The sequence below is a fragment of the Dermacentor silvarum genome, chromosome 11 (assembly GCF_013339745.2).
Source record: "Dermacentor silvarum isolate Dsil-2018 chromosome 11, BIME_Dsil_1.4, whole genome shotgun sequence".
Classification (NCBI taxonomy): Eukaryota; Metazoa; Arthropoda; class Arachnida; order Ixodida; family Ixodidae; genus Dermacentor; species Dermacentor silvarum.
The window spans coordinates 99,215,079-99,233,862 of record NC_051164.1 but is presented as its reverse complement, the minus strand read 5'-3'; the positions used below and the strand labels follow the sequence as shown (position 1 = coordinate 99,233,862).

The following is an 18,784-nucleotide window of genomic DNA, read 5'->3' as shown; positions in this document are numbered from 1 at the left end:
GGCCACAACTGACGCAGCCAGGAAGCAGAGCTAACCTGGAACAGGCACAAGGACAGGCGTGCGCACCCGCAACGATGGCATATGCACGGCTACCAGCGTCGGCGGCCCAACCCAAGGCAGCGATGCCTCAGAGAGTGGTCGTGCCGCCGCCAGCCGATCAAGGCGTGGTGTGGCGTCGCCCCGTGGCACGGATGCCGGCACCAGGTCTAGAGCAACTGCCGGCCATGCAACCGATCCCGGGATGCCCCCAGGGCCTGGAGTACCTGAGCGTCGTGGACCAGCTCCTCGTCCACCAGCAGCTGCAACTCTTGGAAAGTAAGGAACCAACCTGGAATCGCGAACCTTGTCACGCAGAACGCGTGCTTTGGGGATGACTATCTGCTTTAATGCGATTAGGCATTCGAGTGTTGGTGCATATGTTATTTGGTGATGAGAAATTCATTATTGGTAGAGATTTTAATTATTACGTTTATGTTACGTAATTACGGAGCGTAAGCTGCGCAGATACCCAGTGGCACCATGCCCCATGACCCGATTTGTCTATACTAGGCTAGACAGCTAGCAACCCAGCAAGATTTTTATTCGGACACACACCCCCAGTGCCCCATGTTGCCTTACTCAGGAAGATTGCGGCCAGCAGATACCTTGTGGCCCAACCAAGCTAGGTCACTGAGAAGAGCGGCGTAAAAAGGATAGATAGATAGATAGATAGATAGATAGATAGATAGATAGATAGATAGATAGATAGATAGATAGATATAGATAGATAGATAGATAGATAGATAGATAGATAGATAGATAGATAGATAGATAGATAGATAGATAGATAGATAGATAGATGCTGCATTAAGGATGCTAATCGCATCCAATACCTATTACGAAAAGTACGTGTGGAATGTATCTGGTATACCAGAGTCCACAATCTTCCGATGACGCTAGCGAAGTTGAGCTACATCGGCGGTGTCCCCCACACGCCCCCACCCGTGTTCTCGAGTTCATAAGGTTCGTAATCTCGTTGTTAACCGAAACAGGAAAAAATATAAAATAATTCGAACCCTTCACTTATTTGATTTTCCTCGATTACGACTGCACAACGGTGACGTGTCCGTCACGTTTCGCTGGTGGCGGGCGCAGTGTTGCTGCCGTTCGAGCAGCAGAACAAGTACGTGGTGAAGAACTCCATGGGCCAGTTCGTCTTCATGGCGTTCGAAGAGAGCGACATGGCGAGCCGTTGCTGCTGCAGCAACTGCCGGCCCTTCGAGATGGCGCTGTTCGACTACCGTAGCGTCGAAGTGATGCGACTGTATCGGCCGCTACGATGCATTTCATGCCTTTGCTTCTGTTGTCTTCAGGTAGGCGCGTGCATGCTAAAGCCAGATATTGCGAAAGCAGTCATATTACAGCGAAAGCTGTTTAAATATTCGCCTAGCTTAAGTTAGGTAGGTTATGTTTGGCTGTGCTAGTAAATTACGTTTCTAGATTACCGAGAGGCTCACTCTTACGTGAGACATGCCGTGGTAGCCCGTAGCTACGGCATTGCACTGCTGAGCACGAGGTCGCCGGTTCGATGCCAGCCGAGGCGACCACATTCCGATGACGGCAGAATGCAAAAACACTCGTGTACTGTGCATTGGGTGTTCATTAAAAAGGAAATTAAATCCAAAATTCCATTCCTTGAATGTCGCGCCTAAGCCTATGCGCTGGCACGTCACTCTGACGTCATAGATTTCGAAATATTGTCACGTATCTTCTCGTACTTTGGCCGCTATGCGCGAAGTAAAAGTTCTCGAAACCTGTTAATTTCAATATCCGAGGCTCCTGCAGAATAAACTAGTCTATCTTCACTGATAAATCATTCACTAGGCCCGAACAGACGCCGGTAACATCCATGACGTCACGGCGAGCTGATGCGGGAACTTTGGATGTGAGGTCGCCACCGGTCTCTCTCTTTTGCGTACTTTCTGGCCTACCCTTCACTCACAGTTAAGTGTCGCCGTTTTGCTACTGCAGAATCATAATTGACTAATATATCTAAACATTGTTTTATATTTAGCGTCCGGTTAAATGCCACAAATTTGATTCAAATCTGCTCAGCGGTTGTTTGATCAGAAAATGTATGCATTCCACATGCACCTTAATGGGGAAATTGCAGTCGATACACACGTGCGCAGTTATCATATCCCACCTGTCGGAGAGTACTCGTACCAACAACGCGCTCAGCAAGCTTCCACCAAGTTTTCATCGGGGTTGCAACAAATCCCCAAAGAATCCAACAGCTGGAGCTATCTTCCTTCCATCGGCGCGTTGTCCGACGTATCGGAAACGTCGGATGGTTTCAATGACACGATATTTTGACTACTTAGACGTAGAAGTCACATATGTTACTACGGTGCACGCGATACGCCGTACATAGCTTTCAACAAGCTTCCAACGAACTGCATGAGGGTCAAAGAACGTTCCAAGTGTGACCTGCCCTATACAGACAACTACGACTAACAACTTTTAATGAAATTCAGTAAATTTTGGAGCTTAACGTCCTGAAACTGCACAGCGGGTTACAATAAGGGACACCGTAGTGTATAGGGTTCCGATTAATTTTGACCTCCGCGGGCTTCTTCAACGCACGCCCAAAGAACCGTACACGCGCGTTTGCATTACGCTCCTACTGGAATTCGGCCGCCGCAGTCGGTAAGGGAACCCACGACCTCGGGCTCGTAAGCACTACGCCATAGCCATTGGGCCATGCGCCAAACAGGAGAGAGGAAGCCTTGTCGGAAGCCTTGTCGAAGCGTTGGCTACAGCGGCATCTTTTCTATGGCCGTTGTTGATCAAGTTTCTAACGGGTTTATTCAGGTTTCCAAGTACGCCCTGTACGTACCAACATCCGCATCCAATGATCAGTATCCAACATGTGCCATCGGCTTGCAACAACGTCCCAACTCGCCCTGTCGTACCAACATCAGCTTCCAATAAGTATCCAACAAGTGTCATCAGGTTACAACAACTTACAACCTGATGACACCTGCTGGATACCTATTGCGTGCGGCTGTTAGTACGACAGGGCGAGTTTGAACGTTGTTGGAAACCAATGACGCCTGCTTTATACTTGAATGCGGTTGACGCGTTGTGCCATATCTATCTCCTGCTCAGGGCTTCCTCTTAACGGTTTACGGCGAAGCAGGCTCGAGACACCGGGGCTGTGTGTGCAGGTGATGGAAGTCCACGCTCCACCAGGCACCATCATTGGCTCGATCCGGCAGGACATCAGCCTCCTACCTCGCTTCTCGGTGCTGGACAGCGCTGGGAACGCGGTCCTTCAGATCAGTGGGCCCTGCTGCACGTCGGCCATCTGCTGCGGTGACGTCGTCTTCGACATCCTCGCCAGGGACGGCCGCACCAAGATCGGCATGATGTCAAAGAACTGGAGCGGCGTGTTCCGCGAGGCGTTCACAGATATCGACAATTTCACGGTGACGTTTCCCATAGACCTGGACGTCAAGATTAAGGCCACGTTGTTGGCGGCTCTCTTCTTGATCGTGAGTTATTGGTTGATTGATTGATTGCGGTTAACCTATCAGAGCAACGCACATGCCATGAGAGATTCCGTAGTTAGAGACTCGGAATCTCTGTGCATAAAAGCGCGTCTTTCTAAGAAAATGTATAATCAACTGGCCCCCAATTGAAGCTCTTCTTGCAGCTCTACTCTACTATAGAATGGCCATGGTTAGCCTCGTGTCTGTCCGTCTATCTGTCTGCCTGTCCGTCCGATGTTTTCGTTACGGCGCTTACAATGGGCTTCTGCACAAAAAGACGGTTTTTGTGGAGACGCCAGATTTAAAATACTGTTTGCAGGTACCTTTTCACGTGTGTCCTCGAAGATGTGAATGCCCTCGCTTAAAGAAAATAAAAAAAATGTCGCAGTTTCGCCCGAAAGGCGAAGCATCAATTGCGATAGCAAATTAGAAGACAACAATACGAACTAATAACAGTAGTTTTTGCGGCCGTATAAACGTGTAAATATTCGCTTACTAACTAAATTAAGAAGCAGAGTGTAATGCGTGCACAGGTAAACATGAACACATTTCGCTCGATGATTGCGGAAACTCGCTGTCAAAACGCTGGAGTGAGGAGGCGCGGCAGCAGCAGCGAGCAAATTCACCTTCGTGCCGTCTCTCGCTTCAACGTGACCTAAACGCCGAAAGCACAGCGCATACGAAGCTACCGGCACTAGCTACACATTGTCCACATCGCAGATCGCTTTTAAGATGAGGCCCGCGCGGGCGAGCACTTTTTTGCAAGTCGCTGATCGCTTACAGGATACGGCGCCCGTGCGGCCGCGCCGTGAGCAGCAGCCGCCGCCCGAGTATATAACGCACCCCCTCCCACCCTTATCGCCTCCCTGCGCACCTCGCGGGCCTCAGATGAAGCGCGCTTCCGCCCCGCCTTTTTCTTCACACGCGCAGGATCGAGCCACGATTGTTGGCTGTGCCTCGCAAGATTTCACTCGCACATACAGCGTACGGCGCGTGGCGACGATGTTACAATGTTTGGACTTTATACGGAACCTCACAGCGACGTCCACGACCACGGCGGCGGCAGAAATGCGCTTGGAGTGGTCGATATAATTGCTATCGCAATAAAAGAAATAAAAACAGGAGGACGGATGGACAAATGTGTCATATATACGCCACTATTAATCTTTGTTTCTGAAATGCGATATCTAGGAAATGTTTGTGACATGTTGCTGCGACGTAGCGTTTTAGCACTGGTATGTTCGCTTGCGCAATAGAGCGAAATCTTCGCTCTGCCTTTAGAGAATTTAGTTGTTTGTGTGCGTTGTCCTGTTTGTCTCGCTATTCACACATGCCCATCTTTTGAAATGGCTAATCAGTTCCATGGAAGCCCGCAAGTTGCAGGAAGATTCATGAAAGGAAAGGTTGCCATCACCCGCCTTTAGCAGAAATTAAGCTACAATGGAAACCCACCACCGGTTTCTCAGAAAACTTCGTAGTTGACGAGAACCCGTCCTGGTCCGGTGATCGAGCGCAGGATCAACGCCTTTTCGGGACGGTCGCTCTACCATCTGAGCTAACCAGGAGGCTGCCATCCGGAAAGGCGTCGGTCCCTAGCTTCTTTCTGAGAAATCCGTATCGGGTTCCATTTGAAGCTTTTTGCGACAGTCTGGTGAATGACGACTTTTCCTTTCATGTCCGTCGTTTCCTTGCACCGCACATTTCAAGATAAATTTTGGAGTCTTGCTTTCTATATGTATGCGCTAACATTTTCCTGTGTTGCAGCTGATATGCTCGCGTGCCTGCTCGATATTGCGTTCGTGCGCAGGACTTCATCTTCTTCGAGAGCGGCTCCAGCGGACCGGGTGCGCCGGATCTTCCCGGAAACCTAATAAACTAAACTCCTTCGCTGGCCTAATATGATATGACTTCAATGCGCCCATACCGTGTGTTGTACGGGGCTCCTTTCCGACGGAGTGCACGCCTCTGTCAGAACGACGCGCCTTCGAGCTGTCTTTGAAATTTTTACTCCCTTTTCCATTAACTTATTATAATAGCGCTTTCGCGAATTCGTATCATAATGTGGCGGCTGAGCAACGATGAGGCGTATATTTTTTATAGCCAATACAAGCAAGGAACATCCACAATCCACAGGGTCAGAATGGCGGAATAAGCCGCAAATAAACGTTGCAAAGATTTTTTTTTTTTTGCTTCACTGATGTCACAGAGACGCTCAATAACATTCTAAATCACGAAAAAGTGGTCTTAGAATTAGTGCCGACTCTGCTGTAAACATTCAGTTATTTATTCTTGAATCATTACTATCTAGGCTACAGGCTTCAACGCAGCGAAGTCATCGAACACACGCGCGGGCAAGTGCATTCCACAGCGAGTGTCACTATAGACTTTCCGCCTGACAGGGGCTTTACGTCTGACAGCCTGCCAGTCACCCTGACGGCGAAATGCACTCGCTCGAGCACGTTCTCCACCGCGCAGGGCTCACTTCTCCCTCCTCGTCGTCGGCGCAGGATTAACAAAAACGAGCAAGTTCAAGTTGGTAAACGTCAACGATCGTATGAAGCGAAGATCCTTTAACCTTTACAGACGCCAATGAATTCCGTTGACTGAAAACTTACTTTCACCGCATTTCTTGCATATTCAGAATCATAAAAGGAATAACGATGCGGAATAGATTAAGAATTTTCAATTCTTTAGTGAGTTTTGTCAAGTTTACAGAAACTGGGCTCCACGTGAGATCTCACTACATTACATATGAGAACATCAACCATTTCATGTCTAGTAGGCTTGAAAAGCACCATCCGGGCACTTGAAATTCTGCCGCCTTCGTGATACCAACAGCGCCTCGGCATTGAGGGGTGCGATGAACTCCATCGGGGCTATGGATAAGCTCTAATGTGAAGATGTTACGATAATTCACTTCCTTCAAGGAATAAAAAAAAAAGTCAGCTTCAGTCTCCTGTATAGCTTCAACACAAGCAACGTCATCACATGCGTGACGTAAACATGGCGTATTCGTAACGTAACACGGTATTTACATCGATGTAACATCAGATAACGTCAAAATCTTTGGCGCTGACACAAGCATATACTATATCGAAGAAGCGTTGCGTTCACCAATTCTCACAGTGCGTGGTATATGCATATTTTTTTGTCAAGGAAGTTTTCGAAACACACTTTATTGCGAGATGGGCACTAAAGACGAAATGTCGCCGTGAAGTTCCCGATATCGCACTGTCCGGATTTATATCCGGTTATATATATATATATATATATATATATGGACAGTACTTCCGTACAGGCCTCAGCTTCGTCTCGAGCAGCGCTTAGTAACATATATATATATATATATATATATATATATATATATATATATATATATATATATATATATATGCAGCACGTAAGGTATACTTGTGCTGGGCAGGCGGAACAGCGCCCTGGAAGCTACGTAACGCCTCTTGCACTAAGGATGTTGCGTAATGGTTAGAGTATCGTGTCTCTGTGCAAGATGTCCTTTGTTCGCATCCGGCCGTCCACTCAACCATTAATTTGTTAGCAACCGGCCGTCCGTATTCAACACCGTTCGAGGAGTCGTCGTTGCATATCCAACTGCTCGTACCAACTGCTCATATCCAACTGCTCAAGATATGGCTGGGTTAGTCCGAATCTTAAACACAAATAAGCTTTCAGGACAGCTATGGAGTAAGTGCTGCTGAAAGGTGAAATCACGTTAAAACAAAAGCAATAATAGTAGGGAGAATTAAGAATCATTCACGAATAATAATCAGATTTATTTATCAATGCATATTTTGTTTTTGCATAGGAGTGAAATGGCAGTAGCCGGATGGCGTACTGCTTCCAACCTCTCCAGTTAATCCACATTTAACTCTACCTAAGGATACGATACAACTTTCACAAGACATTCGGTTGGACGCAATATTAAATTAGGTAGGTAAACGTCGAGGGGATCGGTTGGCGACAAACGATTCTGTCGGTGCCAGGAGGTGCCAGTCTAAAGTGCAACAAAGTTGAGCCATTTTTAACCACATTTTTTTTAATTTATAACAGAAAAGCTGCAGTTTGGTCAAGGTTCGTTACAGACGCTTCAATCAAACATAATTAACGAAGAGTGTCATCTATTATAGTGCGCTGTTTACGGTGGAAAAAAAAAAGACGAGGATAATACCCTTTAACCACACCAGTTACGAAACTCGCATTCAGTAACCGGCCACCTCGTGCGACATTCCGGAGAGCTAGTTGAGGCGTAAGGCAGCTTGCAAATTATACGAAAACTCGCACTAATTGGCGAGGTCATATTGTTCGTAGCGATCGTTAGTTTCGTTATCTAAGGTAGGTGGCGCGACAATCTGTTGACGTCTGAATTTCGAATCAACGTTGGCGCCGATAATTTCGTACAGCATTTAGCCGTTTCGTAACCGGCATGAATAAACTGCTCGTGGCTCGTGCCGGCCCGGGATCCAGTGGGATGGAAGCAGCAGTTGGCTCCGAACGCTGTCGTTCGAAACTGGCCCACCCGTTTGCGCCAACGACCTTCCTCCCAGCCGCTTAGGTGAGTGGCTTTTCATGGTAGTGGTTTGAAACTGCCACCACGACTGCTCCGCGCTCCTTTCTGTCTGATTAACCGCGGTCTGCCTTGCCTTACCGGCGACGTTGCCCTGGACGTTTGGGTAACAGATTAACGTAGTGACGCCATTTATACGTTTACTGAAGACAATAATGCGCGCTCACTATTCCAATTCTCGACCATGCTCTACTTGAATGAATGCCTATACAAATTTGGCTACAATAATGAGCTTTTCATTTTGTTTTTGGCATGGTGACCGTCACTGCTATATTGCCCCAGAGCCGGTTTTTTGCGCGCTTTAAAATAATACATAGCAAAATGAGCAGAAAGCTCAATGACATGCGGTGAAAGTTCATTTGCTTAAAGTACTCGTAATATGCATATTGATTTCATCAAGCTAAATGGGTTTCCCGGTTAAGTGAGGGGGCGCATGTCTCGTAGTGCGTCATCTTTACAAGTAGCGGGTCAAAGAGCAGTGCCACTGTTTCTTCTCAATCGACCCGCAGGGACACAGCTGAACCAGCCGGCAAGAGCGTCGCTGAACGAGGAAAGGGGCCTCACTGTATACAGCGCGATGCAACCGACACGACCCGCGGCCCCGTATGTCAGACCCACGGCTCAGAACGTCAGACCCATGGTACCGGCGACCTCACCTACGGCGCCGGTGGCCCCGACGACCGGCGGTGGAGCAGCGTCGTCGAGACCCGTCATGATGGCCATCCCTCCGGCGGTAGCGGCGCCACCTGGAGGCGTCGTAGTGCTAGGGGCAGCCCAGCCGGCAGTGAGATCACGTGTCCCGTTCGTTCAGATGCCGACGCCACAGCTTGCGCAGCCCAACGTGGAACCGATCGCCGGCTGCCCCCCCGGACTCGAGTACCTGGCGTACGTCGACCAGCTGCTTGTGCACCAACAGCTTCAGCTCCTGGAAAGTAAGCGAACGTTACGTTACACCAGATTCCTTATAACAAACTCGGATAGAGCGAATTAATCTCTATATCGAAGCCGGGAACCTCGCCGAGCTCGTGACTCACTTACTACGAGTTGGACATAGACTACGTCGAACTCAGATCATGCGCTTCCAGTGACATATAAAACTGCTTGCATGTTGGGTACGCATTATTCGGGGGTTATTTTTATTTGCATTTTCTTTTCATATTTTCTCTTCCAGTATACTGGAGCAGGTGTACACAAGAACGCCGTTCCCAACGACGCTGAGAAACGGTGAAACGCAGAGGAAATAATTACTTCCTATAAGATGCGTAGTTCTGTTTCCCGTAACTGAATTCCTTCCTTGATTCTTTTCTCCGATGGAGGTAATAAATCCCCGTATAACGAACGCATCGCAAAAGTTCGTCTTAGGCGAGTTTGGGCATATTCACTTTCTTGGTACATCAAAGAAATTTTGGCGCATAAGCTTTTTCGTTACACCGGGTTTGACTCTAATGGGCTCTTCCTAGTTGACGCTAAAAGACATAGGGTTGTGTGGGGCGCCTGTAGAAATCGAAATCGGTCGCTCATATAGGTGCACAGCAGCACAGGTGTGGTAGTTCCTGTGGGTAATTACCTCTCTTACGTCTAACAAATCAATCATACGGCTGGGAATTTTTTGGAAGCCATTTTGTTACTAAAGTAGACCACCAGTTAAACACGTATATTACATGAACTACCGAACTACAATTCGTTTTATTTCAACTAAATCAGCTGCAGCCGTTTGCTTCCGCTGTCTTCTTCAGATGGAGCTGCGCAAAACACGTCTTCAGTTACTGTTTATGGAGCACACACAGTAACTCTACACACGTCTACGTATGTACGCAGTAGGACGGAACCGGAAGCGGTGTCAACAGCGACATCTATTTTATCATCATCATCATCAACCTATATTTATGTCCACTGCAGGACGAAGGCCTCTCCCTGCGATCTCTAAATACCCCTGTCTTGCGCTAGCTGGTTCCAACTTGCGCCTGCAAATTTCCTAACTTCATCACCCCACCTAGTTTCCTGTCGTCTTGAACTGCGCTTCCCTTCTCTTGGTACCCATTCTGTAACTCTAATGGTCCACCGATTATACATCCTAGGCATTACATGACCTGCCCAGCTCCATTTTTTTCCCTCTTAATTTCAATTAAAGTATCGGCTATCCCCATTTACTATCTGATAGACACCGCTCTTTTCCTGTGTCTTAACGTTAGGCCAAACATTTTTCGTTCCAACGCTCTTTGTACGGTCCTCAACCTGTTCTCGAGCTTCTCTGTTAACCTCCAAGTTCCTGTCCCATATGTTTGCACCGGTAGAATGCAGTGATTGTACACTTTTCTTTTCAACGACAGTGGTAATTAAGCTCCCATTCTGGATTTGGCAATGCCTGCCATATGCACTTCAACCCAATCTTATTCTTCTGTAAATTTCATTCTCGTGATCAGGGTCCCCTGTGAGTAACTGACCTAGACAAACGTACTCCTTTAAACTCTAGAGGCTGACTGGCGATTCTGAAAATTATTGTTCCCTTGCCAGGCTATTGAACATTATTTCTGTCTTCTGCATATTAATCTTCAACCCCACTCTTACTTTCTCGTTTAAGGTCCTTAATGGTTAAGGTTTAGGTTTATAAGGTAAGCTAAATGTTTAGCTAAAACAATAGATTCTCTAGTGGGGGCCATTAAGAGCCGTTCTAGAGTAACTGAGACAATGGAATCGGCGCGACCGGAGCCTTTGGTCTTCTGACCACCCGCGGCCTGCTGGCGCGCGCAGTGTTCGTGCCGTTCGAGCAGCAGAACAAGTACGTCGTGAAGAACACCATGGGGCAGTTCATCTTCATGGCGCACGAGCAGAGCGACTGCATGACCCGCTGCTGCTGCGGCAGCGTCCGTCCCTTCGAGATGTCGCTGGTCGACTACCGCTGCGTCGAAGTGATGCGGCTGTACCGGCCACTTCGCTGCAGTGGCTGCCTTTGTTTTTGCTGCCTCCAGGTATGCGCATAATGTACATTGATTGAGAGAATAGTTTCACTTAACATTGCTTCCCGTACTCGAGACGGTGTAGTGTGACGTAAAACAGGGCGGTCGTCGTAATCGAAACCATCATTTCCGATTGCCGCAAAAGTTGCGGAAAACCGAAGTACGTGGACCCCGGGCACCCGTTGCGCCTGTGCCCATAGAAACGAGGGCTATTCGAGAAAGTGTTCAAGAGCTGCCAAGCTACGACCGAAACAGACTGTACAGTTATTGACATTAGCTCATGGACGAGAAGTTCACCGAGTCACTGCTGCTACTCTCTACGTGAGGAGGACCTGTGCGCTTTTACTGAAATACACACCTATGTTGCAGTGCAAGTTGCACGAAAAAAAAATCAGTATGTGAACTTTTATTCTTGAAGAAGCGTTAGTTGGTTGCGGAGTTAATGTATCTTGTTACCAGCGCAAAATAAAGCGGCACACTGCGAAAATACAGACACATACCATCCACGCTGGCTCCAGCGTTTGCGGTGTGCGTCTCCCCATGTTGTGTCCCGTTGCTGGTGGCATGAATCGGTGGGTCTCGGAACGCACCAGTCCGGAAGGCGGCGCTTCCGAAAGGAGGGAATGTTCTATAACCACAAATAAACGCGCTACTGATTCAGGTATAGGGTGACTGGCAGTAACCGCGTGGCGAATTCAAAGAACCAACTTGAGCCAACTATCGGCGATAGCCTTACGTTGGCTGTGTTCCAATACTCGCCGTAGACTGCAAAGTAGACGGCTAAGCGGACAGCGGCCATCCTAAGTCTCGTTACAGTTCTCACGAAGACGTCAAAATATACAGCCTCGCGAAGACAGCATCGATGTCAAAAACTGAGGCAGGCTACTTTCCTGTCCAAACAAGATGGCGGCTGAGCAAGACATTTGGTAACTGGACGGGAAGGTTGCCTGCGCACAAGAAAACGTAGACACGCTTTCCTATGCTCTTAAAGGAACCCTGAAACGAGTGACAATTTTATACAAACTGTTGCGGGTCGGAGATTTGCATTTATCCCACCGCTGCCACCAGTTTGTTGCGACTCGGGTAGCGTTTAGGCCGGTGATCCTTCAGCCAGAGGGATGAGTACGTCCGGGAGTAACAGCGATAGAAAAAAGGGTTTATTCTACATATTTACAGTGGCTCCAAATATGGAAGCCCACTCCATGGGGAAGCACTTTGAAAGTCTCAGCTCACTACATGTCTGAGTGCATATCAGAACACGTCAGGACGCACCACTGCACGCAAGGTGTCTCCTTATAAAACATCGGTCTTCCCTAGTTGACCCGACTAGGGAATCAGATGACCTTGATGCGGCCAATCAGACGGGCCGTCTTGTTCGCTGAACTCCGCCTCTAATGCTGCACCTTCGAAGCAAGGACGAGGCAATCCGGAAACAGGGGGTTGACACTCCTTCCACGAAAGTCGGTGACCTGTTTCTTGCCCTCCGACGGTCATCTTGCCAGGGTCGGGAGAATGGCCTTTACACTAATCCCCGTGTCTAACGAAGGGTGGCGGTTGTGGTCGGTCGCTTCTAAGTGAGCTTCTTTGTCATGGCGTCACTGCCGCTGTCGGGCACTGTCGCCGTCTGGACGACGCTCATGAAAGGGGTGGCATCGGGGGAAGCACCCAAAGAATGGGCACTGCCGAGTTGGGGCGCTTGTTTGCCCGTCTCGTCGGTGTCTGGCACTGTCGCCGCCTGGGCGACGCTCATGAAAGGGCCTGACTCGATGGGAAACATTCGAAGAATGCGCCCGGCCGATTCGGGACGCAACAAAACGTACTGAGTCGTTAGGGTAGGACCTTCTGATCATTCTTTGACGAATCTAAGTGCTCGGCATAAAGCGTGTAAATTAGTATAAGGCTTTAAAAAGGCACATCGCTACCGATCGCAGCACACCACTCGGCTGAGTTCTCAGCCGCCCCTGACCAGGTGACGCGATTCGACCATATGACGTCAGTAGGGCGAGCTATCCGACTGGCTGCCCAGGGCGCGTCATCGATAATTTTTCCAACATTATGGTGAACAAATGTTGTTCGTAATAGTTGAAATATTAGTCAATTTGTTTCTATAAAAGTAAATTAACAGAAACAGAATGCACAAGGACAATGTATCGCTAAACTCAAACACTTCCGGCACATAATAGGTGTCGTCTGCTTATGTTACAACGTGCTCCTTGTTGACGCGAGCTGCGCGGTCTGTGTTGGTCTCGATCTGTCTTTTCGCGAGCACCCTGCTTCGCCCTTGCGTTGTGGGCTGCAAACGTAGCGATCGGCGACGTGTCAAGCTGCGACATCGTGTCCCTCTGCATGGCAAACATGCGAGCGAACTGGCTGCAGCTCTGGTTGTCGGTATCCGATCGGCACCGGCATCTACGCGTTTGCGGCCGTCACTTCACCCCGAAGGATTTCTATATACCACAATAGTGTTTCGCGTTTCCGGTATTCGGGTAAACGCAAGCGCAAGCTGACTGGGCTCTGGGTGTTTTACGGGATGAGCGGAGGCGCAAGCGTGAACGGCCTGGGTGGTGCCAGCCACCTGGTTGCACATAGCTCAACCAAACGCAGAACTAATATAGCGGTAATCAATCCGATCATGGCGATCAGTGCGCCCACGTTAGGGCGCCCTGCCCCCTACCCTACCCACGTACATCTTCGCTAAAGCTCCTTCATCACAGCAATAGTAGTATGGAGGGTCGTTAGTTTACACCTCCACCCATACGTCTAAACGCCCAGCTTGCCTGCGGTTACTGGAATTTCGACTACGATAACGGCGGCATGTTCGGATCGCATAGTGCATGTTAATGTCTGGACAGTTCTTCCACAACAGCAGCTTTTAGCGAGTTTTTAACATTATGTGGCTAATATTTGGTTCCCCTCTCAGTGACACTGCCCATACGCAGCAGCGTAGCAAGTCTACGTTGCCAACTAGGGACGCCGCATTGAGGGTGACGTGGCCACAAATGTTCAGAGCCAACCATTCTTGGGTGGCGCAGGCCGTGTGGCAACAAGCAAGTACATTACTTAGGAATGGCACGTAGTGCCATCATGCGCAGAAAGATTGGCTCTGGATTCTGCCACTTGGAGCTCCTCGGGAAGTGACCATAATTGGCCCTGATGATAATTAGCCCTAAGCCGTTGCCTCACTCGGAAAAGAAAGTTAACGAAATGAGTTGGCGACATACAAGAAGGTGGCAATCTCCAAGTCGCTGTGGTCTGCGTGTAAGACGACTATGCCAGCGTACGGCTTCATCACCTGTGTCATACTAGGGCTATGTTTTTTTATCTACACTGGCTTACGAGTGTAGCTAGTGTAGGAAGTCGCCATTTTTGTTTTACTTGGCGTAGAAAAGTGTAGCTCCGCCCATCTATACGAAGCCATTTTTATAGCTGTGGTGTGGCATGAAAACAACACTGCGGTTTTGTTGAGTGTAGGCAGCAGACGACAAACAAGCAGGCTGGCGGTGCAAACGCGTGGCGCCATTTTGTCTGCGACTGTCGGCGCTGTTACAGCGACGATAGCGAGTATTCGCTGCAATGACGGCAGCGAAGTGCTGACGCGACCATGTGTCACAGGGAAAGGTGAGCTAATCTTCGAAGAATATAAAAATATCGTACTCACGGATGATGCGGGCTGTCAGATTCCGCGCTGTTTTATACGCATTGACAGGTTGTCTTCGTGCACCGCGCATGCGCGATGTATTTCGCTGCACTTTGTGTAGATTTGTTCATGAACGGAAACTCGTACATTGGCGTTTAGTTTCAGGCAAGGGCACAAATGCAGCGAGTAAGTGCAAAGTCAGGCGAAGTGCGGAGTCAGGCGCTTTTCGTCTGCTGATGCAGAAGACGGTGCGCGCATTCAGCTCTGATTGGCTACAGCCCAGCGAGCCGAGTGCAGCACACGACGTCATAGCCTCTGCCTAGCACTACACGAGCCTGCACGAAGTGTAGGTTAAAAAAATAGCCCTGCTGGAAGCTGATAACCTAGAATGAGTGCTAGATAGGTGAAAGAGGGGTTGGTGAAAAGAGGTGACTCGACAAATGGGATGAGAATATTGATCGTCTATGCCTATTCCACGCGGTGTTCTCAAGTACCTCGCGCAGCCGGTACGTAAGAGTCGGAATGAATTGTGAAGGGTGGCAAAATTGGAACGGAATAAACTATATTAAATGTCCCACAAATTTTCATTGCCGCACGGTGACATTGAAACGAAAAGTATTTTTAAATACTTAGACACATATCTGTGCGCCTAAAACCTGGTTATTTATATGTCTATCTAGACATAGCTAATTTCAGACAGTGAGATGTCTGCCTAGACGTCTGCAGATCTATAGACAAATCTAGATAAGGTGTGTGTGTGTGTGTGTGTGTGTGTGTGTGTGTGTGTGTGTGTGTGTGTGTGTGTGTGTGTGTGTGTGTGTGCGTGCGTGCGTGCGTGCGTGCGTGCGCGGGCGCGCGCACACACACACACACACACACACACACACACACACACACACACACACACCACACACACACACACACACACACACACACACACACACACACACACACCTTATCTAGATTTGTCTATAGCATCTGTGTATCTATCTAGATATAGACCTAGAAGCACATGCATATAGACCTAGACCTACATGTATGGTTGTAGATCTATCGAGATGTGTATATCGTGATAACAGGAGCAAAAATACAGAGGTGCCGCGCGTGCAGGTAATGGAGGTTCAATCTCCGCCGGGCACCATCATCGGCTCGATAAAGCAGGAGTGTTCCTTCATCTTTCCCTACTTCTCGCTGAGGGACAGCGGCGGGAACGTGGTGCTCCAGATCCACGGGCCCTTTTGCACGACCTCCATCTGCTGCAATGACGTCGTCTTCGACATCATGACCAAGGACGGCAAAACGAAGATCGGTCAGCTGTCGAAGAACTTTAACGGCATGCTTATGGAGGCGTTCACCGACATCGACAACTTCACGGTGTCCTTCCCCATCGACCTGGACGTCAAGATGAAGGCCACGCTGCTAGGCGCGGCCTTCTTGATTGTGAGTAGACGAGTGCATCTAGGGATCGCTATGCTGCTGGGCTTTCACGCGCGCATGAACTCTTTTCGCACTATAGGAACAAGCGTATATGCACTCATGCCGCGCGAAACGCGTCTGCTAGCGACATTTTCGGTGCTGTTGGTGCTGTGTTCTTTAAAAGAACGACTTCATTGTCATGTCTCCCAAGGTTGGGAGTGTCGAGCGAATGGCGAATAAAGTCGGCCCTGCGCATTTTATTATACGGTCACTGGATGATCTTCTCCTGGTGCGAGGGCGAGCCGGGTGAAGTGATTCAAGAAGTGATGAGGCTGGAATGTTAAATGTCATGTGAGCTGATCTCACGAAGAACGCCGGCAGCGGTGAGCGTCTCGGAAACTCGATATTACGCCACCCCCAACACTAGACGCGCGGGATCACAGCGCGCATGAAGCCACCTACGATCTCGGCTCGCCATTAGCTTTCCCCCCTTGCCTCAGATGACCTCCACGGTAGGCAGCGGTGGCCGCGTGGCTCAGTCGCGCGGACAGCCATCCGCAGCAACGGCCGGGCTAGAGTAGGAGACCTGCGCATGATGAGATTACCGCATGCTCACATGCCCCCTCTCCCAAGCGCGTGTTTGATCACGTGACCTCTAACATTGGGCGCGCGGGAGCACGGCGCGCATCAAGCCCCTTTATTTCTAGGCTCGCCCTCGCAGTCTTTCCCTCGCACCCACAGCAAACAGCGTAGCCGCAGCAAACGGAACATCACGGCGGCGTCCGACGGCGAAAATCCGCTTGCGCTGTCTGTATAATTGCTATAGCAATAAAAGAGGAGGGCGAAAAGGAAAGGAAGGGAGGTTTTTCATAAGCTTCCCAGATTGAAATCTGGCAGTGCAATGCGAAGCTTCATATATCGACGTTTGATGCGCCATTGTTGTGACCCAGCGTTGTGACCGCGTAGCGACAGCGTTGTGACCCGACGTTGTGAAAGCACGCGTATTTAGTTGCCAAGGGAACGTTTACTGTAATTTGCACACACACACACACACACACACACACACACACACACACACACACACACACACACACACACACACACACACACACACACACACACACACACACACACACACACACACACACACACACACACACACACACACACACACACACACACACAAAATTGAAATACACAGTAAGAGGCAACAAAACGCTGGTCAGCATCCCGATATTATATCTCTGAGGCATGCAACGTGATAGATGAGATGGTTTGGCGACACACACTTCACTCGACCCATTATATATATATATATATATATATATATATATATATATATATATATATATATATATATATATATATATATAAGCTTCTTCAATCTCACGTGCCGCCTTGTCGCTGTATACCTATAGCAATCACTCTGGTATCAGTCAGAAGACATAGGAGCTAAGCCACATTATTTACAATGCAAAGATGGGTTAGAACACGGCTGGCCCTTTGGAGATATCTAATAGTCCGTTCATGGCCCAGTTAATTAGTTATTAGTAACTAATTATGTAATTAGGCAATATACATAGGAAAATAGTCGGACTTGCTCCAAGCGACGGTAAACAACATTAACTTGGTTCGGTCTAGCTACATGGCACTCGCATATTTTTTAAAATTTTGACACAAGTTACGAGGGACACCCTGTATACTGTGTCTTCCAGCTAACGTTAACCAAGCTGTTCAACAAAAACGCGCTGCAAGATACAACTATAAGACCTACGGACTTCGGTCGTCAGCGTTCTGATAACCGAACACCGTAGGTCCTAAAATCTTGCACCATGCTTATTAAGAAGTTTTTTTCCCCCTTAAATGACTTGTATAACTTTAGCTGGAACACCCTACATATTAGCGCGATTTCAACAAACCTCAGTTGATAGTCAGCGTTCTGTTCGTCCTTTTCTTACCAAAGTATATTTCTTTGGCGCTGCTCGCCTCAAGCATAATATGAATACCGAAAAAAAAAATTAAACCCTAGTTTGTATTCCTAAGTCGATGCCTGGTCTTTATCTGCTATTTTGCAAAAAGCCGTTAACTGTTTAGATTAGAATAAACGCGGTAACTCGACGTGGTTTTGTGACTCTGCGCAGGACTTCATTTTCTTCGAGAGCAGCGCCGGAGGGAGCAACATGGATCTTCCCGGCAACATAATAAATTAGTTATTCGAAGATCACCAATTTTGTCTTGCGTCCCTAAAGACAACCAGGCTGCTCACACCATAGGCTGCATCCATGACAGGAAATGTATGTCTTGACAGGCTTCAGGGCCTGTGCGCAGTCGACCGCATGTTTGTGAACGAAGCCCTAAATGTATTATCGCGTATTACTATATACTCACGTGGAGCAGGTTATTGTTACTCATGTTCTCGTGCGTTTCTCGCACAATACTTTGCCTGGGCCTGTGGGGGCCGCTAGATTAGTGTGAAGGCAGCACCAAATTTGCGTTTTATTTCAGCAAATTTTAATTATCAACAGGTTGTTTGTCGTATCTCTTCTCAACGGTCCCTGTCATCTTGTAGGAACAGGTAGCGTATCACGTCTTATCGCACGCAATACCAGCAGACTGAACAGACCTCTCACAATAAGTAGAAAATAAGTAAAACCTGGTT

The 18,784-nt window shown here is 48.4% G+C and overlaps 4 protein-coding genes across 7 annotated transcripts in view; 3 read left to right on the top strand and 1 right to left on the bottom strand.

Annotated features, from left to right (window-relative positions):
• LOC119434001 (small glutamine-rich tetratricopeptide repeat-containing protein beta) overlaps positions 1 to 8,909 on the bottom strand; it is a 58,765-nt gene extending 49,856 nt beyond the window's left edge. For 3 of the 4 annotated variants that reach the window (XM_037701296.2, XM_049659218.1, XM_049659217.1), the window contains exon 1: positions 8,772 to 8,909. The gene's annotated coding sequence lies outside the window, so the exon portion shown is untranslated. The remainder of the gene's footprint in view (positions 1 to 8,771) is intronic. The other variant, XM_049659216.1, reaches the window with a different exon arrangement.
• On the top strand, positions 69 to 2,973 carry LOC119432779 (phospholipid scramblase 1-like). Its single transcript, XM_049658386.1, has 3 exons — positions 69 to 315; positions 1,135 to 1,352; positions 2,854 to 2,973. Exons 1-3 carry the CDS (start codon positions 75 to 77, stop codon positions 2,971 to 2,973), a joined length of 579 nt encoding a protein of 192 aa, XP_049514343.1. The 5' UTR covers positions 69 to 74.
• Positions 3,077 to 5,426, top strand: LOC125941595 (phospholipid scramblase 1-like). The gene is made up of 2 exons (XM_049659223.1): positions 3,077 to 3,536; positions 5,341 to 5,426. Exons 1-2 carry the CDS (start codon positions 3,111 to 3,113, stop codon positions 5,410 to 5,412), a joined length of 498 nt encoding a protein of 165 aa, XP_049515180.1. The 5' UTR covers positions 3,077 to 3,110; the 3' UTR covers positions 5,413 to 5,426.
• A 17-nt stretch (positions 8,910 to 8,926) lies between the features above and the next one.
• LOC125939728 (phospholipid scramblase 1-like) lies at positions 8,927 to 18,346 on the top strand. The gene is made up of 4 exons (XM_049659222.1): positions 8,927 to 9,047; positions 10,867 to 11,084; positions 15,820 to 16,149; positions 18,267 to 18,346. Exons 1-4 carry the CDS (start codon positions 8,927 to 8,929, stop codon positions 18,333 to 18,335), a joined length of 738 nt encoding a protein of 245 aa, XP_049515179.1. The 3' UTR covers positions 18,336 to 18,346.
• Positions 18,347 to 18,784: the final 438 nt, after the last annotated feature.